Source organism: Suricata suricatta, chromosome 2 (genome assembly GCF_006229205.1).
Source record: "Suricata suricatta isolate VVHF042 chromosome 2, meerkat_22Aug2017_6uvM2_HiC, whole genome shotgun sequence".
In the NCBI taxonomy this organism is placed as follows: domain Eukaryota; kingdom Metazoa; phylum Chordata; class Mammalia; order Carnivora; family Herpestidae; genus Suricata; species Suricata suricatta.
This window is the reverse complement of record NC_043701.1, coordinates 109,507,689-109,530,803: the sequence shown is the minus strand read 5'-3', so window position 1 is coordinate 109,530,803 and position 23,115 is coordinate 109,507,689. Positions and strand designations below refer to the sequence as shown.

The following is a 23,115-nucleotide window of genomic DNA, read 5'->3' as shown; positions in this document are numbered from 1 at the left end:
GGGGGTGAAGGTACCACCTGCTAGAGGCAGTGGAGCCCTGGGGTGGGGGGGGAGGAAGCTGGAGGGGAAGGGCCTCTTCCTCTCATCTGTGCAGCAACAAACCCTTCTATCAACCACACTTTACCTCCCCCTAAAACCATCAAATAAGAACATGAGATATTCTTTGGACCCAATATTTCATTTGATTTAAATCCTTCAAAGTTGGATTTTAATGCTGATCTCCTGCCCCTGGAGCAGCACGAAAGGTTCCCCATTCTTGGCTAAACTTCTGTGTAGTGTTTGTTAGTGGCCCTGTTTCCAGCTGGGACAGTAGGTACTAGAAGTGGTTACATTCCAACGTTGGGCCTGGTGATTCTTATTTATTTCTTAACCAAGCTTGATCTCTGGGGTGAAGACACTCAGCCTTACACAAAAGATGGGAAAGTACATATTAAGTTAATTTTTAAAAAGTCCTGGGCAACAAAGGGCATTCTGTGTACTCTCTTTGCCAAACACTTTCCCAAGGTCCTTATTCCCCCTCCTGATTCCCGATTCTTTCCTCTCAAAACCGTTAGTTTTGTATTTCTTGCAAAAATACTTGAGTAGATGACATTTTTGAGAGTGCACGGATTACAAAAGCATTTGAATAAAAAGACGGCACTTGTGGTCCCATAATACCAACGTCCTTCACCTAAGTGCAGGAAAACCTTGGATTGTGAGTAACTTGTTCTGCGAGTGTCCCACAAGATGAGCAAACATTTCTAATAGATTTTAACTTGATAAACAAGTAGTAGGTGACGCCGAATGTCACATGACCACAACCAAGCGGATGGTTCTTGAAATTCGCTTTGATAGAAGACTGCTTTGGATTACAAGCACATTTCCGGCAGGAATCACACTCACAAACCAACGTTTTACTGTACTTTATGTTTTCTTCTAGGCCGTGGGCGTCCCGTCCATCAGGAAGGACCCTACGGATGATGATTGACTGGGGCCATCAACAAGCTTAGTTCTTATTTCAATCTTCCACAGTATCCAAGGGGGAGGATAATTTTATCTTCATCATGGCATGAGTCCATTCTGATTGTAGTCTTTGGCCCTGGTCCCTATATGAGTCTACAAAGTACGCTTTCCCAGTTCCAGATTCAAATGTTAAGTTAAAACAGATGTGCAAAACTAAACAAACAAAAATCCACCACCAAAACGGACCCTACCCTCCAAGGAAAACCACCAGCTTTGGAGAAAACCAATGTCCACTCTTGCGAGTCCTCATCTTAAACCCTTAAAAAAGGACAGATCCACATTCCTCCTTAACCTGTGGCTGTTTCAATGTCCAAAGAGGCCACTGGGAAGGAGCAGAGGTCTAGAAGTTCCTGGGTTGGCCTCCACGCCCCCTCTTGGGCCACTCCTCATCCACCCACCTGTGCAGGACCTTCTCCACGTCGGCCCTGTGGTAGAGCCTGCAGAGCTCCATCAGCTGGCCCACCGGCCTCTGACTGTTCCGGAGCAAGAACTCCAAGGTGGGGCTCTGAGGCCTCTGCTCTAGGAAGCACAGTTCGTCATAAGGCATGCCCCATTTGCTTGCAAAATTCCTCCAGTTTTTTACTGTCGGGTGACACGGATCCAGCTTTATCCTGATGACGTCTAGCAAGTCCTGATCATTGAGTAAGTCACTTATGGTGGGGGCCCGGAGCGAGCAGGAGGAGCAAGTGCAGTCCTCCTTGCAGGGCTCACCTTGGCTTATATCTGCAGAGACAAAGCAACATAGTCCACAGGTCAGCAAGACAGCGCGCGACACGTCCGGCTCCTCCCTCCCTTCCTCTCCTGCCCGAACGCCGCCGGCGCCAGAGTAGGTAGAACACAGCGTATCTTACAGAGCAGCGCTTCAGAGTACTCATTTCTATACACTCATGCATGTGGTGTTCTTTTTTTAGTTTTTCAATGTTTATTTCTGGGGGGGGTGGAGAGAGCGTATGCACATGTGCGCAACAGAGGAAAGGGAAAAAGAGAGAGAAGGAGACACAGAATCTGAATGGGCTCCAGGCTCTGAGCTGTCAGCACAGAGCCCAACGCGGGTCTCGAACCCATGAACCCCAAGATCATGACCTGAGCGGAAGTTGGATGCTTAACTGAGTCTCCCAGAAGCCCCAACAAATGTGGGGTTCCGGACAGCCATGGATGGGTTGCTTTGCTGGACGTACTAGTAGGATTTTATGCAGTCCATTCCCCTTTCTGAGATCCCCGGGTCTCACGCTGTCCATTTGTGAGAGCGTGGGCCGGAATCTGGGCTCCGAGGAACAAGGCTCTCTCTTTGGCTGTCACCCGCAGGAGTCAGACTCTGTCCCGTGAGTAAACCCCTTACCCCTTCCAAGTTACAAGTCAGCCCTGACAGCCCTTTCATGCCAAACGCAGCACGTTAGGGTATAAAGGATTGCACAATTTTTTAAAAGGCCCTTAAGCACGTGCACGCGCACACACACACACACAAAACTGGAATATCCACTACATATGCATATTTGAAATGGAGTGATAATTGATAATGCCAGAAAATGTACTTTTCAGATTTACGGCCACCTTATCATCGCTTCGCCTTTATCTGTGTTTTCTTCACCCATGGGCTGCCTTTGAAGTGGAGCCAACAGCCTGAGGCGTGTGCAGAGGTTGGGTGAGCAGGAGGCTTGTGAGAGGAGCCTCACCTAGAAGGGCACAGCCCCACCCCAGACAAAGGGCAACAGCCTCCCATCAGTCATCTTTAGCCTTGTTTCAATGCTAGGAAGTATGTCAGGAGGGGGAGGAAGGGGTAGAGAAGTCCTTTACAGTAAATGTGGAAGTGGTGTTTGCACAACATGGCAATCTAAGGGACTTAAATTCTGCAGCAGCACTGGGTCTCCCGACCCCTTCTGACTAGGGAGTGTAACTCTTTTTTTTTTTTCCCCTCTATTTATTCGTTTTTGAGAGAGAGACAGCGAGATGGGGAAGGGCAGAGAGAGAAGGAGACATAGAATCCAAAGTTGGCTCCAGGTTCTGAGCTGTCAGCATAGAGTCCCACGTGGGGCTTGAACTCACCAACCATGAAATCATGACCTGAGCTGAAGTCAGACACTTAACCAACAAAGCCACCCAGGTGCTCCATGGATTTTAACAGCCAAAGGCTACACTAGAGATCTCTAGCTTGGAAACTTCTGGGAGGTTATGATGACCATTACTACACTGAGCCCTGGACTTCCCTATTTAGGAAAGTAAAGAATTTGGGGAAAAGGGGCATCACTTTGGTGATCATTGGGAACCAGCAATTTGGTGGCAAATACAAATGACAAGAACCATGAAGATTATGCTCATGCTCTTTGACCTACTAACATAACTGCTAGGAATCCAACAGAAGGAGATAATCTAGGATACGTATGGAAATTTTTAATTACAATCTTATACTTATTATCTGTTCTTTAAACAAATGCCAAAGTGAAGGGACTCGCGAAATAAATCATTATATAACTGGATGGAATATTATTTAAGTAACTATGAAGACTGTGTAGCAACCTAGAGAATGCTTGTGCTATAATGTTAAGTGAAAAATGCAAGACATAAAATGTGCACGTACGTTATCAGAACCACGTGAAAGCTCTGTGTTACTATTACTATGGCAGGAAACGTACAAGAATAGTAATAGCTATTATCTTAATTCGGTAGGATTATGTTTGTTTTCCAAACTTTCTCCAGTGGTGTTTTATTTCTGTGATAACCAACACAACAGTATTACATGACCAAGCAGGTCCCCACTTGACTTTGAAGATCACCTGGACCCCTCTTGCTGCTTCTAATGCACCCCCCCCCCACCCCCTCCAGGTCCCTCTTAGACACGGCTGTCTCTGGAATGAAGCCCAAGGCTCCTTTGCCCCCTTGGACTCTGTGTATTGCATGGCAGCCTGCATCCTCCCTGAAGATTCCCTCTGCCAGCACAGCCCCAAACCCCCCGTGTGCCCCCTGCATCCCTTCCCCTGTCACTTGACATGCTGAGATCCCCGCCTGTCTCACAGCTGAGTCACTGCTGAGTCCTTGAGAGTTACAAGGAGGTGCTCTGGTACTGTTCTTGACCCTAGGCTCTCCCCTTCTGCCCTCCTCCCTTTGGTCCCCTCCTCCACTCCCGACACTCCCCCACACCCCAGGTGCTCCCACTGGAACGGGAGGCGCCTTCTTTTCGCCTCTGGCTGACCAGCACAGCCCTTAGCATACAGCACACATGTACGCACTGTTTATTGAACGAGCGAGTGAATGCATGAGTGAATGACTGAATGAGTAGCCCTGTCTGCTCTCTTGCACTCCAGAAGTGACCACTGGACAGCCCTCTTGAGGCTAGATGACATCTCCAACGCGGGGCACCCGAGACAGTACCCAATTCCATGCACCAAAAGGACTCTGCCTTCCCTATTTACACGTGCAGCTTCCTGGTGTCCTCGCAGACTTTTTCACTGTGTCTGACCAGTTACCATGTCCCAGCCTCCCCTGGAAACTCCATCCTACAATTCTGGTCTTATTTCCTTTTTTAAAAAAAAATTTAATGTTTATTTATTTTTGAGAGAGAGAGAGAGAGAGAGAGCGAGCGAGAGTGCAAGCAGGAGAGGGGGGCAGAGAGAGAGGGAGACAGAATCTGAAGCAGGTTCTAGGCTCTGAGCTGTCAGCACAGAGCCCCACATAGGGCTTGAACTCGCAAACTGATCATGACCTGAGCCGAAGTGGGATGCTTAACTGACTGAGCCACCCAGGTGTCCCCTTATTTCTTCCTGACTTCCTTAAACATAACCTGTGCTCCAGACAAGCTGGTCTGCTCTGTTCCCCAAACTTCATCCATCCTATAAAACCTACCTCAGATTAAATGAAAAGAAAGACTAATATCAATTCCATGTAGAGAATTTATAAATTGTATATACCATTAGATTTTGCATAAACTACTGACCATGTAGAGTTTTCCCAAATTCTCTTGACAATGAGGAACAATTTGATGCAGACCCTTTGCATATATACTTTTGGCCACATCTTAACTCATCTCTCCAGTAATGAGATACTTAGGCCCAAAAGTATGAGCCTCCTAAGGCTATCAATGGATGCTCCCAAACTGCTTTCCAGAAATAAAAGTGTTACCGATTTACACTCCAGTCTGGGGACAGTGATGAGGTTCATCTCACTTGACATTTGTCAGCACCAAGTAAAAAAATGTTTGCCAGTTTTTTTTAATGTTTATTTATTTTTCAGAGAGAAACAGAAAGAGTGCGAGCAGGGGAGGGGATGAGAGAGAGGGAGACACAGAATCTGAAGCAGACTCCAGGCTCTGAGCTGTCAGCAAAGAGCCTGATGTAGGGGCACGAACTCATGGACTGTGAGATCATGACCTGAGCCGAAGTCAGACATGTAACCACGTTTGTCAATTTCATAGCTGGAAAAATTATAGCTCATATTCTTCTACCTTCATGCCTTTTCTGGTGTTTTCTCTCTGATCTGTTTTCTCTCTTCTTTCCCCCTCACTCTCTGTTGAACTTCTCTTTCTCTGCTCAACTTCAGCCACCCTACAAACCCCACCCCATTCACCCCTTAGAAGAAATCTCCCCGGCTCCTGCCCAGAACGCTGCCTCACTCAGACTCCCATCGCTTTGTCCATATCTCCTGACTCCACCTTGCAGTGAGATGGTTTTCTTGTTCCTCATTACACCTTAAAAGCCCACAAAACGGATCCAGATCTTTCGGCAACATACTCCACATCTTAGAGTTTAAAAATGTTGCATTACATTTCCATGTAACACAGGGAGAGCTATTCTTCAGCCACATTAATAATGATATATTAAGAAGTAAAGCTTTAGCATGAAGGGACAGAAGTTTGTTTATTTAAAAAACGAACTTGGTAATGGTAAGGTGGTTTCTCACTAAAAGAGGTAGAAGGGAAATTTCCCAATTTTCTTTGCTCTTATTTAAAGGTAGGGTCATGGAGTTCCTGGTCGCTCAGTGGGTTGAGCGTCTGACTTTGGCTCAGGTCATGATCTCACGGTCTGTGAGTTCGAGCTCCGTGTCGGGCTCAGTGCTGACAGCTCGGAGCCTGGAGCCTGCTTCAGATTCTTGTCTCCCTCTCTCTCTGCCCTTCCCCTACTCACACTCTGTTTTTCTCTCTCTCAAAATAAATATACTTTAAAAAAAATAAAATAAAACTTAAAAAAATAAAGGTAGGGTCAAATGAACAATATTCTGTCAAATGGCAAGGAAAGCAGGTTACTAAAAGAGTATGCATAATTCTGTTTTTGTAAAAACAAATGGTACAGCCATTCATACCCATGTAAAGCATATACTATATACATGGTCACGGGCACAGAAAAGTCTGGAAGTATGTATAACAAGCATGTTAACAATGGGTAACTCCTAATTTTTTATATGATTATTGTTTCTTTGGATACTTTAAAAAATATAGTTTTTAAATATTTACCTTGAGAGACACAGAGAGAGAGCAAGCAGGGGAGGGGCAGAGAAAGAGTGAGAGAGAGAAATCGAGAGAGAGAATCCCAAGCAGGCTCCATGCTGAGCATGTGGGGCTCGATCTCACGCACCTCGAGATCATGACCTGAGCTGAAATCAAGAGTTGGACACTCAACGACAGAGTCATCCAGGTACCCAAACTTTAAGAATATGTTTAAATGTCAAAGAAAAATAAAGGAGGATTTCTAAGTCCAGAATTCAATGTATTGATGTCCAAAGGTCTCCCCAGGATCACCTATGTAAGATTCAGTGTTGACAAGTTTTCTCCATTAGTATCAAGAAGAAATCAAGGAGAATAATAATCACTTCTTGGGCTTTTGGCTAAGATCAAGTGAAGAGGAAGAATAAAAACAATATAACAATAAAAAAGAAGAAGAAAGACATCAGTAAGGTCCTTGTGAAGCTCCTCTAAGCCTTCCAGTATAAGAGAAACTTTTATTCTTTGAACAATTACACTGACCATTTATCAGTTTGTTTTAAAATAAATGATGTGCCGAAAACCTATCAATGCTTTTCCCTTTGTATCTCCCATGACACAAATCACAAACCGTTTGCTGAACTGAAATCTACATGAACTGGCAACACTAGCGAATTTAAAGCTGGCTTTTAGAATCATAAACTATAATTAGCTCTCTGGCAGACTGAAGTGGAGAAACATGTTTTGTTTTGTTTTGTGTCGAACACATTTTGTCCTGCCCTGCTTTAAACACCTATCATGTAAGAGAGCACATAAAAGGCAAGACCGGTGGATGCCTTGGGGGAGAGAGACATAGCACCAAAGAAGCTTTCATCAGAAAATGGGGGGGGGGGAATGGGGTTATTATTTGATGCCTCTCAAAAAACAAGCACAGGATTGCCATACGGTTGAAGTTCAGAAATTGTTTGCCAAATGAATGAATGATTGAGAACTATACTTTCTCCCCAGGAGACAGGGCAGGTTTGTTCTTATTATTTGATGAATCTTATGACCTCAAGAACTAATAAAGGAAAACGAACATTGCTCGTGTCTCCTGAACAATAAACAGATATCAGTGGAAGACAGTAGAGCACTGGTCTTAAGATCTAGGAGGACGGATTGATTCTGGTTTGGGAGGGGAGAGGAGAGGACTATTTCAAAAAAGAAGTTACTTATGTATAAAAAGTCACTCAGAATCTGTAATAATGAGGGCCCCTCACTTGTCATATTTGGACACTTATGTATTTTCTGCTGATGCAAAGCAAGACTGAAACGTGCCGTTAATTTATGATGACTTCTTATTTTAGAGACCAGAACCCTAGAAGACTTGCTCTGTGTGCGAATAGTCTGAGTACTGGCTTAAACTCAGGGAGAGTCTGTCAGAGGAAGAAGTGCCAGATTTCTCAGTGTCTTTTCTTCTTTCTTTTTTTTCTTAAAGTTTATTTATTTTGAGAGCGAGCAAGCAGGGGAGAGGCAGAGAGAGGAAGAGACAGAACCCCAAGCGGGCTCCATGCCATCAGCAGGTCTCAAACTCATGAACCATGAGTTTATGACTCAAGCTGAGATCAAGAGTTGGACGCTTTAGCCAACTGAGCCACCCAGGCTCCCCCCTCAGTGTCTTTTCACCGGGGACGACAGTCATTTATGGAACAGCTAATGTATGACCAGCCCCGCACGGAGCAGTATCCTCAAACCTTAGCCCTCCAACTCCTAGAGCGTGACCTCTTCACACATTTAACATCTACAGACTTCAGGTTCCTCATGTATAAAATTAAAATAATCATATCTAGGTCTCATGAGTTAAAGGAGATCAATGATGCAACAGCATTTTTGTAAGTCTTTCATAAACGCTATTTGAAGATGTTCGGTTTGACATTTATTTGTTTAAGGATACTTAAAGAAAAGAGTCCCCATGTAGTCTGTCCTCTGCTGCTATCTGCCAGTTCACTTCCTTCTCTATTGCTTCTCCCTGCCCGTACTTGTCCCTAGAACACGAAGCTCAGCCCTGCCTCAGGACCTTTGCACCAGCTAGCTCTTCTCCCTGGAGTCCTCCTTCCTCACATCTTCACACAGCTGGGTCCTTTGCATTGTTCAGGTCTCCGTGCATCTTCTTAGCTAAAACAGTACCCTCCACTTCCAGGCAAAATCCCATTACCCTCGTTAGTTTCTTCACAGCACACCTACCCCCCATATGAAAGACTTAACTGTTTATTGCCTGTCACTCCCAGATAGTATATAAACTCCAAGAGAAAAGAGCCTTTGGTGTCTGATGTCACCACTCCACTGCAGGCACACAGGAGGCATTTAGTGATATTTGTTGGGTAAATCAAATGAGTGACAAGTGCATCTTAGAGAAACAGGCAAGTTAGAAAGCTCTGGGCAACCTGCGAAGAGCTATCTAGAAAATTTCAGATGAACTGAACCTGTTTGTTTGTTTCTTTAGTGCTGAGCATATACAGGCAGAAGAGAGATGCCCGGTGGCCATGGCAAAAGAGGACACGGTGTATGACGGTGACTGACCAGAGCTCTAGCGGCACGCCGACTGAGGGTCAATACCCCTTAGAGCGGTGCATGTGTGCAACTTGGACAGGGAGGGAGCTCGCTAAGGCCGTCACCTCACTCTCTGAACGGGGACAGTGGCATCTGCTGCATGAGGGGATCGAGAAGATTCAATGAGATCATCCACTCAAGCCTCATTCTGGCTGCACAGGTGAGCAACACGGGCTCAGGGGCCGTGGGTGAGGAAGCATAACCAAGAGCCTTTTTAAAAGCACTAGTTCTCAACCTTGGCCACAAGAGGGAACTCCTCCCCACCTTCGTCCCTACCCCCCCGCCCCGCAAGACCTTCCCTCCTCCTACTCCCCCCGCCAAGGAGATTTACAAAATCCTGACTCTGACCATGGTTCTGTCTACCGAGACCCTTATTTAATGGCGTGGGGTGCAGTCAGACATGGGAAAATTAGAAGCTCCCCCTGGGAATTCTAATATGCAGCCAGGGTTGAAAACCATCGCCTTAAAGACTTCTGCGGAGTGAGTCTTGGTCAGAAGGGCCTGCCGAAATGACATTTTGGAGTCAAAGCTGCTACTTTTCTTTGCAAGGCATCATGTCCATTTGGTGATTAAGTCTTTGAACAGATAATACTTCCCTGACCTCAACAGTAGATGAATGGGTTTTCCTGGGGGATGTTTTCAGTCTTCTCTCCCTGTGCTCCATCCTTTCTCTCTCTCACACATTTTCATGTACTTTACAGAAGAGCTCAGGATTCAAGAATGTTCACTGATGAGTAGGTCTAGGTCACTTAAAACAATGGTAAGAAACAGTTCACGTCCAACGGTGCAGTGTCTAACTCTGGTTTGGCAGGTCTTAAAATACTGGTCAATTAACAGTTAATTGTGAATTGGAACAAGACTCGGGATCCACAAAGGTCATGATTAGCTGGGCCCAGAAAACGGCGCCAGCCGGGATGTTGGCAGTGGATCACAGATTGACTTAATGGGTCTCCCTGCAGGGGTGAGGGCCGTCCTATCTTGTACACTCCGGCTGCCCAGAACCACTGCCATGCGGGCGTTTCCCTCCGGTGTGCCCAGGACCACTGTTCGCTCTTGGATCATTTATAATTATGTTGCCCAGGATGCCAGGTCTTGAGTTAACTCAGACAATTAAATAGGAAACATTTTTATACTGGCAATGCTGCACAGAGCAAAATACTGTGGTCCTGAAATAGGATAACTCTATCCCAGGGGTCTATAAACTATTCTATTTGGAGCCTGAAAAGACCAACCAGGGTCAAAGTAGAGTCAAGTACTTCTGCAGTCATGTGTGTTAAGGGTATAAATTCATGCTTTTTTTCCTGTGTGTGGTTTCCTATGTGGTTGGAAAGAAATACATTTAAAATGTCAGCTTATGGCTTTGATAAATCATTGGGATGTGCACACACACCCCACATTATTCATCAGAGGTAGTTTATATGCTCTGAGCTGGAAAATGATGAACTATTTTTATCTCCCAAGAAACTACCCCAAGGGCTTCTGGTGGGCGTTTGATCTCTTAACCGAAGGGAAAAACAATATAATTTCATTTTCTCTCTCTAAAACACCCCTTTCAGGAGACATCATGTTGGCAGCAGCACCGGGGAGGCTAACTGACAAACTGGAAGGATCCAGGCTAGTAAATCATGCCGCGCCTCAATTCTGTCATCAAACAAACTCCGAGGGTAGAGGGCACTTTCAGAAGGAAAAGAACTTATCTAAGAAAGGACCCCCATCAAAATTCGGCATGGAATTCCATGTGAATTTAGACTTTGAAATCATGTGACACCAGCATAATAACAAAGTGTCATTTCATGGACCTAACCAGAAAAAGGAAAATCAAAGTCCTGTTTTGCATTCGTCTCTATGGGGACATTAGGTTTAGATCAGGCAAGTGCTGAATTCTGCAAGGTTGTCAGAAAGTCATCCTTGGAAAACTGGCCAGGGGTTGAGAAAACAGGTGCAGAAAGCCTCGTGGTCCATCTGATAGCTACTGATTTCTTAGAGGGCAAAGAGAGGTTCTCTGTTTTCAAGTTGAGGTATACTTTCCTGATAACTGATTCGTGTTCCTTTCATGCCCAAATGTTTTCATTTCGAAAGTCTGCACGGAAACACTGAAAAGCTTTAACATCTCCTTCAGCCTTCAGCAGGGCACGCTGACCATCATTTCATTCCTGAGTTAATCCAAGCATCGCAATGAGCGTCCTGTCTTGTGCTCTGCCTCCCGTGGGCATTCGCTTCCGTATTTAACGGTTCCACAGAGGGGCTTTGCTTTTCTAGGGGTGGCTGATTCTGATTTGTATTCTTTTTCTTTCCTTGGTTACAAACTGTCAACTGTCATTTCCCATGTGTGTCTAATCCCTCCTTCTAGGGCAGTGCCTTCCATTCTCCCCGCATTGCTTATTTTAACCAGCTACAGACTGGATCACAGATAACAAAGGTCTTCAAGGACAGGAATTCAATAAAATTCGGGCTCTGAGTTAAGCCTTGAGTGCCTGGCCCAGGGAAAGTAGCAAACTTTTGTGAAAGGTATCCCAGCAGGTCAGAGACTGCCTCTGGCAGAGGGGGCAGGTATTGGCTTTATTCCAGATGAAGACTCTGAGAGAGCTGACCTTCACTGCCCCCCACCCCCACCCCGTATGACATTCAAGCATTCAATGTGTGCAGGAGGCATCTGATGAGGAGAGAGGCAGGCAGCCCTGGGGATGTTTGGGAATGAGCTCCCAGCAGGCTGGGGGCTTGAATCCCACTTAGGACTTGTGTGACCCAGCACGAGCCACGTGACCCAGCATCGCTTCTGTCACAACCACCCGGTGAGGAAAGTCAGCTCAGAGATCGGAGTTGTCATGTGCAATTTTCTAGGCACATTTTTAAAGTGCTTCGAACTGGGCCTGGTGGGTAGCAAGTGCGAAATTAGTGCTTTTAAGTAAAATGATGCAATAAATCTTACTTAGCTTGCTACTCTCCTTCAATGACTGAAATACAGTAAAACCTTGGTTTACAAGCATAATTCATTCCAGAAGCATGCTTATAATATGAAGCACTTGTATATCAAAGCCAATTTCTCCATAAGAAATAATGGAGACTCTGGGGCACCTGGGTGACATAGTGGGTTGAGCATCTGACTTCAGCTCAGGTCATGATCTCTTGGTTCACGATTTTGAGCCCTGTGCTGACAGCTAGGAGCCTGGAGCCTTCTTCAGATTCTGTGTCTCCCTCTCTCTCTCTCTGCCCCTTCCCCACTCACACACTCTCTCTCTCTCTCTCTCAAATATAAATAAAAACATTTAAAAAAGAAGAATGGAAACTCAGATGATTCCTTCCATAATCTAAAACATTCATGTAAAAATGATAACAACACTATAATACAAAATAATAAAGCAAATACAAAACATGAAGAAAAATAAACAAATTCACCTGCACTTACCTTTAAAAACCTTCATGGCTGGTGTGGGGGAGGCAAGGGAGAGGAGGGTGATTGTGTAAGGCCACGATGGCTAACAGAATCACTGCTACAGTACAGGATTAATAAACTCTTGTCATAGGCTGTATTTCATGTAACCGGCAATAAGGCAGCAGAGGAAAGGATCTATGTCTGCAGGCAGCCTGACCTAGCATGAAGCAAAGCATTCCTAAGCTCACTCTTGTCTGAAAAAACAAAGGGCTGTCCACAGGCGCTGTGAAGTGATAAAAATCACACAAGTGCCAATAGTGGGCACCTTCCAAAGTTCTGAAAAGTCACTGATTTCTGCCAAACACCGTGGCCTGAGATCGAGCATGGGAGATGACCACCCACAATCCCACAGGCAGAAAGACAGAGACAGGGGTGCCTGGGTGGCTCAGTCAGTTAAGCGACCAGCTTCGGCTCAGGTCATGATCTCCCAGTTCGTGGGTTCAAGCCCCGCGTCGCGCTCTGTGCTGACAGCTAGCTCAGAGCCTGGATCCTGCTTCAGATTCTGTTTCCCCCTCTCTCTCTGACCCTCCCCTGCTCACACTGTCTCCCAAAAATAAATAAAAGACATAAAAAAAATTAAAAAAAAAAAAAGACAGAGAAGAACCACTGGCTCACCTGTGATCATGTGACCTTCAGCAGCACCTACTACTCGTGTTGCAAGACATCGCTCGTTTATCAAGTTAAAATTTACTAGAGATGTTTGCTCGTCTTGGGGAACACTTGCAGAACAAGTTACTCACAACCCAAGGTTTTACTCATTCCAGATCTGCTTTCACCAATTTATCCAAGAGCAAAGCCATTAAGTTACTATCTCTCATCTACTTGTTAATGAAGACAAAACCAAAAATCCAGCCAAATCACTCTGTGCTAAGTACCATGCAACGTGCTAACGATATTGACTTCAACAGCACTATTTGCTCTCATTAATATTACCTATTACACTGTGAAAAGTTTATTTTCTTTGAAGCTCTTCCATTTCATTGTGATACAGGTAAAAGTTTTTAAAACACAACTGAGGGGGCACCTGGGTGGCTCAGTCGGTTAAGCCTCCGACTTCGGCTCAGGTCAGATCTCACATTCGTGGGTTCGAGCCCCGCGTCAGGCTCTGTGCTGACAGCTAGCTCAGAGCCTGGAGCCTGCTTCCAGTTCTGTGTCTCCTTCTCTCTCTGCCCCTCCCCCTCTCATGCTCTGTCTCTCCCTGTATCAAAAATAAATAAAACATTAAAAAAATAGAAAAAAATAAAAGACAACTGAAAATTGATTAAAGTTAATTAATTAATAATAACCTTAATGCATAAAGGTTTATAGGTATTTGTGAACAACTTAATCCATTTTCATTTTACCTCACATTCCACATTAGTGTGTATGGTGTTAGTCTTTCAAAAGTTTATAGATTTTTTTTTTAATTAGAAAAGAAATATGTGCTTATTGCAGAAAAGCTGAAAATTCGGATGAGCATGGCGGGGAGTCATGCTCTCACCACCCAGGTCGATCACAGTCAGCCCTTTATGGATTTCTGTGGTCATCTTACCACACATTCTAAGCTTCTGCCTACATCCGATCACTGGTTACATATACACTTATGTATATAGGTTAGAGTTTTGGGAGGAGAGATTTTTCTAACTCATGTTAGAAATGTAAAAAATATAGGATAGTGGAGGGGCCTCTGGGTGGCTCAGTCTATTAAGCATCTGATACTTGATCTCAGCTCAGGTCTTGATCTCAGGATTGTGAGTTCAAGCCCTGCATTGGGCTCCACACTGGGCATGAAGCTATTTTTTTTTTAATTGGTTGCTTGTATGCAAAGATGCTTTCTCCTCCTCACATCACCCAGCTAGGTGCTCCTAATTTGAGCTGGTCTGCTGTAGCATTTGTGGAAGAGGGATAATCCTTGGCCAGTGGTCCCAGCCTCTTGTAGGGGTGGGATGTGACCCAAGGAAGACAAGTTCCAATGAGGTATCCAGATGGGTCCCTGACATTGGGCCTGTCCCATGAAACCTGGTGGGAAGGCTCCAATGCAAGTTCATGCGGCTCAGTTTCCCCTTCGATTGCTCTAATCTCAGCAGGGGAATGGCTGAACTGGAACAAGATTCCCACTTCTGTCTCCCAGAACTATACTTTTGGCAGATGGCCTCCTCAGGGAGCCCGGCACACATGAGGTCCTTAATAAATAAAGATCTGCTGAATGGAAAAAAAAAATCACCCAGAGTCTCACCACCCAGAGATCACTGCAGCTAATATCATTTTTCTAAGAAGGAAAAAGAAGGTTGATTATACAGCACATGTTCTGATTTTCAGCATGGTTACGCGGGCACAGGCTAGGTAGGATTGGTGAGATTATCTTGAGGGCTTTAGGGTTCACCACCCTCCACTTAGAAAAGAAAGAAACAAAAACCCTGTTGACACTCAGGTCGTTTAATATGTGTTTCAAAAGATATAGAAGACATTAGTGAGGTTTCTATGTTTTTCAATTATTCTTTTGGTAGCTTATTTTAATGCTCACTCCCGATTTTCCCCCAAATAAATTAATAAGACATCTAAAGACTGCCAGAGTTTCTGGCTTATAATAAAAAGTGGGAAAGGAGGCAATCCTTAATGTTTCTTTGTTTAAACACACCGGGAGTGAAAAAGGGGGTAGGGAATAGCACATGGCCAGGTTCCAGGGGGGTCCCTTTGGCCAATCGAGTGCCCGAGGGTGCAGGCAGTAAGTAGCTGGCTGACCTGGTTTACCTAAGCCCCGTTATTTTCTTCCATCTGACACAGTTTTCCACCAACGGCAAGTCTCCTAGGACTCCCGGGGGAGGAGGGTCTGCTTGCTCCGTTTGGCTGGCCCATCCTAAACTTGTCCATCGGGGACCCAGCTGTGCCCCCCCCCCCCCCCCCCCCCCCCCCCCCCCCCCCCGCACCACACGCAAGGTAGGGTCAGCCTGGAGAAAACACTCTTTGAAGGCTTTTGTGAAATCTGGTTAACATTTCCTTGCAGCTCACCATGACCTGTGGTTGGAAAGTTTCTCTAGGCTGTGATACAGACTTTCAAAGTTAACCATAAATATATTCTCAAATTATCTTGCATGGAGCCACACCAGGTCTCCGTGAAGCCCCGACATCGGTAGAGTCAATCGTTTACCTGAAAGGGGAAGTCCAGTGCTGTCTGGAAAGCCATCTTCTTCTCCCTGAAAACCAGAAAGCAGTCTGCGTTAGAACCATCCCATTTGTGGAGATGTTATCAATTTTCCAATTTAGTTAAATTTCCACCAAAGCCTGGCAGGCGGCAGGGTCGGGGGTGGTGGTTATGGAGCTTAAGAACAGTATTGTTCACCTCCCTCCGTAAGCTCCTGGAGGGTGAGGGCTCTTGTCTATTTGCCCCCAGTGCCCAGAACAGTACCTGACACACAGTAGTAGGCACTCAACAAATGTTAGTTACATGAATCCGTTTTTTTTTTTTTTTTAAGTATCAATGCATGAAACAATGTGCTACTGTTTTATTTTTGTCTCACGCTAGGGATTCTTTTCCTTTCTTTTATTCCTCACCTACTTTTTGTTGGGCTTGTCAGTCTAGGTTACAATTTGCTTCCATATCTGTTTTTTAATTTTTTTAATGTTTATTTATTTTTGAGAAAGAGAGAGAGACAGTGTAAGCAGGGGAGGGGCAGAGAGACAGGGAGACACAGAATCTGAAACAGGCTCCAGGTTCTGAGCTGTCAGCACAGAGCCCCACACGGGGCTCAAACCCCTGAACCATGAGATCATGATCTGAGCTAAAGTCAGATGCTTAATTGACTGAACCACCAGGTGCCCCTCTATCATTTTTTTAAAAAATATATTTCAGAGCAGCAAAGAGAAACTGTCAGAAAGCAGTGTGGAAATCTGAGGATCATGCTTCTGTCCTTCTAAGCAGTGTGTGTGTATGTGTGTCTGTCTGTTTTTACAAGCAAGGCTGTGCCACAGAACATGCTGCATGAAGGGATTTACTGTGACCTTGTTGGAAGGGTGTGTGTGTGTGTGCATGTGTGTGTGTTTTCAGTGAGGTCCACAGAGGACACCATCCTCAGTATATGCTTGTGTATGTTAACTCCATCTTCATACAATGAAAACCTCTCTCAGGAGCTAGCATTACCTCCTCCATAATGTTCCAGAAGAAGCCACGGCTTTGGGTCAAAAGCCCGGGGTTTTACCCATAACTTACCAACCAGCTCACTGTCTCCTCACTTGTAGAGTAAGGGGGCTGATAGATTTGTTTATCTCTAAGCTGCTCTACATTCTTGGTTTTGTCTTTAAAGATGTGCTAATTCCCTGGTGTCAAACATTTTAAATAGTCTTTTTCCTCTTTATCTTCCAAGCAGCCTTCCCCCTCATTCCAAGCTCATAAATCTCCGTGTCTCAGCAGTGTAGATACAGCTGTCTAATTACGAGCCTCATTGTTTTCCATACCAGGAGCACTCCTGTTTTACCAGCTAGATGTTCCCCCTCCACTAATTTAAGTATCTTTTTCTTTTTTATTTTTTGAACGTTTATTTATTTTTGAGAGACAGAGCACATTTGGGGGAGAGGGGCAGAGAGAGAGGGAGACACAAAAACCAAAGCAGGCTCCATGCTCTGAGCTGTCAGCACAGAGCCCAACGCAGGGCTCGAACCCATGAGCCTTGAGATCATGACCTGAGCTGAAGTCGGATGCTCAACCGAGTGAGCCACCCAGGCGCCCCCAATCTAAGTATGTCTTGCTTCTGTCTGAGCCTTATTCCTCGCCAACGTCCTAACTGGAATAGAAAGCTACCTGTATGCTCGCTGTATAATACACATACAGTTTGTAAGAGTTACAGGGAGTTTTTGAAAGAACAAAAATCTCTCTCTATGCAATGTTTTTTACTTTTGGAGGCAAAGCCCAGAACTCCCCGGAGGCAGGGCCACTGTTGGGCGGGTCATGTAGGGACCTGCCTTCTTCCCACACCTGCGCGGCCGCGGCAGGACCAGACAGGCAGGCTCTCTGATCGCGAGCCGCGGTTCTGCTCACCGAATTGGAAGTGTGCAAGGCAGGAAACAGAAACAGGGCCTTCAGCCGGAGTTGAGAGGCACAAATGGTCAAACCTGACACACTCCGGGTACAGCTGAGGTCCCTGCTAAAACGTGAACTTTCCTTTAACGGAAGCCTCCATGACAGGGCATGTTTGACTCGGCTTCTTATCACCTGCAGAACACTTTTGCCAAAGACCACATCTGGCCACAATTATCCCCGTGACAGAGATAAGGGACACGGCATGACTCACAATTACTTGTGAAGGTTGATGGAGACAGAATACAAGAATATCAACAACCTCTGTTCTTGCTCTACTTATTATGGAATGCTACTTTTAGGTTAGTTTTCTTTTTAAAACATTTTTTGTTTATTTAAAAAAAGTTTTTTAATGTTTGTTTATTTTTGAGAGAGAGAGAGTGCAAGCAGGGAAAGGACAGAGAGAGGGAGACACAGAATCTGAAGACCGGCCCCAGGCTCTTAGCTGTCAGCACAGAGCCCAACACGAGGCTCAAACTCATGAACCATGAGATCATGACTTGAGCTGAAGTCGGACATCCAATTGACTAAACCATGCAGGCACCCCTTTAGTTTATTTATTTTGAGAGAGGGGATGGGAGGGGCAGAAAGAGAAAGAATCCTAAGCAGCCTCTATGCTGTCAGCATGGAGCCCAATGCACAGCTCGATCGCACAAACTGTGAGACCATGACCTGAGCTAAAAATCAAGAGCCCAACACTCAACCCACTGAGCCACCCAGGTGCCCCATGAGGTTAATTTTCAGAGTGAAATCAGAAGTGACTTATTTTTGCATTAAAAAAAATTTTTTTTTAGCATTTATTTTTGAGAGAGAGAGCGAGCATGAGCAGGGGAATGGCAGAGAGTGAGGGAGACACAGAATCTAAATCAGCTTGAGCTGTCAGCACAGAGCCCGATGTGGGGCTTGAACTCACAAACCGGGAGATCATGACCTGAGCCAAAGTCGGCCACTCAACTAACTGAGCCACCCAAACACCCCTATTTTTGCAGATTTTAATGGCCTTACTGAAACCACATGCATGTCTTTATTCAATCTTCTTTGTGGAGAATCTAATACGTACACGTTCCTGTGCTGGAATCTATACACAAAAATAAAAAAGAAAAAGTCTGAACCCTTGTCCTCCAGGCCTGCCCCCAGATGTATGGGCGAAGTGGAGACGTACACAAACAACTCAAATACAAGGCAGAAGGGGATGAGGTCCCACAGGGAGGTGTGGATACAGTCAGAGAGGAGACCTTCCTTCCAAAAGAAAAAACCAGAGGTGGTTTCTTTGAATCTTTGAACCAGAAATATTTGAGATGAGCTTCAGACAGCAGGCACTTGGAGGCAAGGGCACTGAGCCAGAGGCTCTGTCGGAAGCAAAGGCAAAGAGAGGCGATAGGAGATGGTGCTCTGAGGCCGGACTGAGGCCTGAAAGCCCATCTAAGGAGCTCGGCTCCCTCTCACAGGTAACGGAGAGGAGGGCATCACTGAGGAGCTCTGGCCAGAAGAAGGTACGCTTGTCCGGGAGCAGAGCAGGAAACGCCCTCCGGCTGTGCGCACAGCACAGGTACATGGCGCTCAGGGAGCATGTAAAGGCCAGGTGGCTGTGGGGTGGGGTGTGGGAAAGCAAGATGGCCGTGGAGGTGACGATTCATGAGACCCCAGACCACCCATCTGGGGGAGGAAGGGATAAAGCTAGAGCCACTGCAGAGATACAGTGATGAGGGGAAGGGAGGTGAAATTCAGAGTGAGTTTTGAAGAGTAATGGAAAAGACCACGAGATGTCCATGGGTGTTGAGGTCCTTGCAGGAGACCAGGGCAGGAGATGAAAACATGGGAGTGGACAGGATTATGGAAGAAAAGAAGAGATGCTAGAGAGCAAGACGTATGGTCTCCGCCCTGACGAGCACCTCAACACCCACATTTCGGTGGCAGTGGAGGGAACGAGGAAGGAAAGCAGTGAAGGGAGGTCAGAGGAGGGAGAGAGCCTCAAGACAGGGAAAGACTGGAGGCTCTGTGGGTCCTTTGGAGACAAGATTTGGTGAGGGGATGAGTGACCATATCCTAGCAGAGAAGTGGGCGTGCAAGCCGGCTTCTCTCAGGGGACAGTGACGACACCGAGATGTCTGTGGTGCTAGCCCTCCCCCCGTTTCTATCTGCTTCACTTTTTCTTATCTTTGAGGTTCCGGCTCAGACATCACTTCCTCTTGCAAAGCCTTCTGCAAACTCCCAGTCTGGGTTATGTGCCTGGGGTGTTCCCACAGAGCCTGTACATGCCACCCCACGGGACAGCCACACTGGGTGTGGGGTTTAGAGTCTAGAGGAGACTCCAGACTACCAGGAAAGGGCCCCCATCCATGCCGTCCTGTGATTAGCATGTCTGAGACAGATAGTATGTAATGTCAGTGCAAGGGACGGCGAGTGAGAGGGAGGAAGGAAAGAGACACAAGGAAGGTGTGGAGTCTGTGTTCTCCAGACCAGGGGATGAACTGCCTGCCTTTCTCCACGAGGCTCTCTCTGCGCCTCCCTCATGTCGACGCTGCTCCTTGGCCTAACCTCCTTGGCCAACAATTCTGCAGCCTCCACCCCAACTCTGCTGTTCTGCTCTCACCTGGACTCCTGTCCACTTAACCAGGGTCCCACCTCTTAGCGGTGTCTTTAAAAACACCCTAGATCTGTCCATCAGCCATGGGCCCCTGGCCGGTACTTGGCAGCTCTGCCCTCCCGTCCCCCCATCTTGTCCTAAACTGCTGAGGACTGCTTGGGAAAAAGAAGTGACAAACCTCACACATTTCTATGATCGTGTCTCTGATCTCAGCTGGGTCTCAGCTGCTCCTCGGTCATCACCCTCAGTCTCTCTTCCAACTGTCCCCCTTAAGGACTTACTGGGTTTTGTTCCAAACCTCTTCTGGTCTGCTTAAATAGCCATTTCCACATATCCAAAGATCCACACGTCCATCTGTGCCTACTTTCCTGAGATGGGGCCGGGCCAATGTATTTGCCCTGATTCTTCTTTTCTCCAAGCTCCAAAGAGATGGTGTCTCTTCATCTTCAAGGCTTGACTTGTATCCTTGAATTAGGGTCCTGTGCAGAGGTTTTTAATAGTCCTTACTGCAAAGGGTGGGATATGTCTTGTCCACTTTTATATCGTCTAGCCCTGAGGTTAGATGCTGTGTTCCAAAAATGTTAGTTCAACTCAACTGAACCCAGAATTGTTGCAAAGAGGCCTCTTGCTACAACATGGGACTTGCCTCCAGGACTGGAGCAGCCCTGAGGAGTGGTGTGAGGCAGGGAGGGGAGCAGAGGACTTGGCTCACGGATGAGACACAGGGCACGGAAGACATGGCAAGTTCTGTGATGGCTCTGGAAGCAGGTATGCAGAGAATTTCCAAAAGGGGACTGTGGGCTCCACAGGGATATCAGAGGGGTGTGTGACCCCAGGAGGGAATATGGGCAGAGGACCCCTGGTGACAGACAGGGCCAGTACCAGTCCTCAGGACATAATCTGATGGCAGGAATCTAACCTAAGCCCAGTTCTAGGAACTGGAGTCCAGGAGGCCAGGGCGCTGTGACGTGGGCACAGAGGCCCAGCCTGTGGCAGCCTCAAGCAGCTGGGGCCTGAGGGAATGAATAATGTTCAGCTACAAAGCTATAACTTGAGATCTCGCTGTTCCCATTACAACTGGTCCAGGACACAGAGGACAGAGCCGTGGGTCACAGCGGCACCAGCTGGGCTGTGAGCAACCTAGGAGGGCAGGGGAAGTGAGGGGAGGCTTAAAGGGGTCCCAACTCTATCTCTTCCCTTGCGTGTCTGCCCCTTCCCCTCCAGGGGATCCTATCATATACAAATCTCCCCTGTTCTAAGCCAACCTCTGAAACCAACCCCCTCATTCCGCCCCCTTTCTTCATCTCTAATTCCTCCCAGACTTCTCAAGGACTTAATTCTGCACCGTGAATGCTACGTGCCAGGCACATGATGCATTGGGTTAGCTCACTGACTCCTCCAAGCGCTTCTTAGGAGCGAAGAACTACCGTTTACAAATGAGAAGAATGATTTCTGTTCAAAGGCCTTAATTCTGAATGAAGTTGGAGCATAAAGTATTGGTTTTGTGGGAAAGAATGATTTCTGCATACGGTTGGATCTGAACCCCCAAAGAGAAAGGTCTAGCTAAGAAAAAAATTGGAAACAACCCAAATGACAATCGACAGATGCATGGATCAAAAAAACATAGGCTACTACTTGGCATTAAAAAGGAAGGCAATTCTGACCCACACCACGACAAAGATGAGCCCTGGGGGCATTATGGTGAGTGACACAAAGGGATACATATTACAAGATTCTAGTGATATGAGGTACCTAGAGGAATCAAACCGAAAAGACAAAGTCAAATAGTGATTACCAGGAGGTGGGGTGAGGGTAGAATGGAGAATTAGTATTTAATGGCTATGGAGTTTCAGTTTGGGAAGATGAAAAGGTTCTGGAGACAGGAGGGGGTACAAACAGACTTAGGGCCACAGAACCATACCCTTAAAAATAGTCAAGATAGTAAATATTATGTGTATGTTACCACAAAAAAAAATTTTTTTTAGTCTTCTCAGGAGGTTTGAAGGTACTGCAAAGTTGAACACCAAAGTTTTATATCTTCAAGCAGCTAAAGAAAATCCCCATTTCATTCAACCTTCTCACTGTGAATACCGGGGAATTACCTTCTGTTTGGGCAAAGGTGTTCACAACTGCCAAGAACTCCGAGCCAAGAGGACACTGGCGTGCTTACACTCGTTTCGTCCTCTGGTTCGCTGATACGCTGGGAGCCAGGCCCCGTTTCTGCTTCAGGAGCTGCAAGCACCAGGTGCTGAGGACCTACTTCTGGAGACTTACACCTGGTGATTTCACACAGGGCTCTGGGCAGCAGAAGCCCCAAGGCCAAGAACACACCGTGGGGACAACTCTGTCCTCAGGGATGAATGTGAATGCCAGGAGTGGTCCATCACAGGTGGGGACGGACGGGTAGGCGGGAGGCGCTGACAGATTGATGGGGGCGGTGCTAACTGCACCGAGGGGGTTTGTTTTCTGTGAAACATGCTCTTCTGGACTGTCGAGTTCCATTTTTGTCATTTAGCAAACTAGGGAAAGGATAACTGGGTGGGAAAGCACTCCACAGGCTGATTAGCCTGACGGTCATCTAAGCCTGGCTGGGGGTTTCCTCAAAGGCCAAATCCAAGTTTTACTGCTCACTGGCAGCAGCAGCCCAAATGACAGGCAAAGAGCCCGCAAAGAGCGGCCTTCCATGCAAATGACTTCAGTAGCTTCTTTGGGAGAAGCTACCAATGCTAAAGCTTGATCTCTCTGCTTTAAGAAAAGATTTCAGCAAATGGCTTTGAAAATAGGACCTTGGAAGCTTAGATGTGCAACAGTAACAGGGCTCCGCCAGCACAGATTATCACTCTCCAGGCTCTCTCCCGTCACGCGGCCAGTGAAACGCGCGCAGCTTTCAGTGGTGTAAATTCCCAAGACAGAGACAGTATCTCTAGAACTCTCCTTGTTTTTTTTTCTTAATGTTTAATGTTTGTTTATTTTTGAGAGAGAGAGAGCGAGCGAGCAGGGGAGAGGCAGAGAGAGAGGGAGACACAGAATCCAAAGCAAGCTCCAGG

General features: G+C 46.3%; 1 protein-coding gene across 4 annotated transcripts in view; it reads right to left on the bottom strand.

Annotated features, from left to right (window-relative positions):
* Positions 1–339: 339 nt before the first annotated feature.
* The window catches only part of EDARADD (EDAR associated death domain), a 90,208-nt gene continuing 67,432 nt past the window's right edge, over positions 340–23,115 (bottom strand). For all 4 annotated transcript variants that reach the window (XM_029931641.1, XM_029931639.1, XM_029931640.1 and 1 more), the window contains 2 exons: positions 15,559–15,604; positions 340–1,725 (listed from right to left, as the gene is read on the bottom strand). In XM_029931641.1, coding sequence (XP_029787501.1) covers positions 1,343–1,725; positions 15,559–15,604 — 429 coding nt within the window. In that variant the 3' untranslated portion in view covers positions 340–1,342. The remainder of the gene's footprint in view (positions 1,726–15,558; positions 15,605–23,115) is intronic.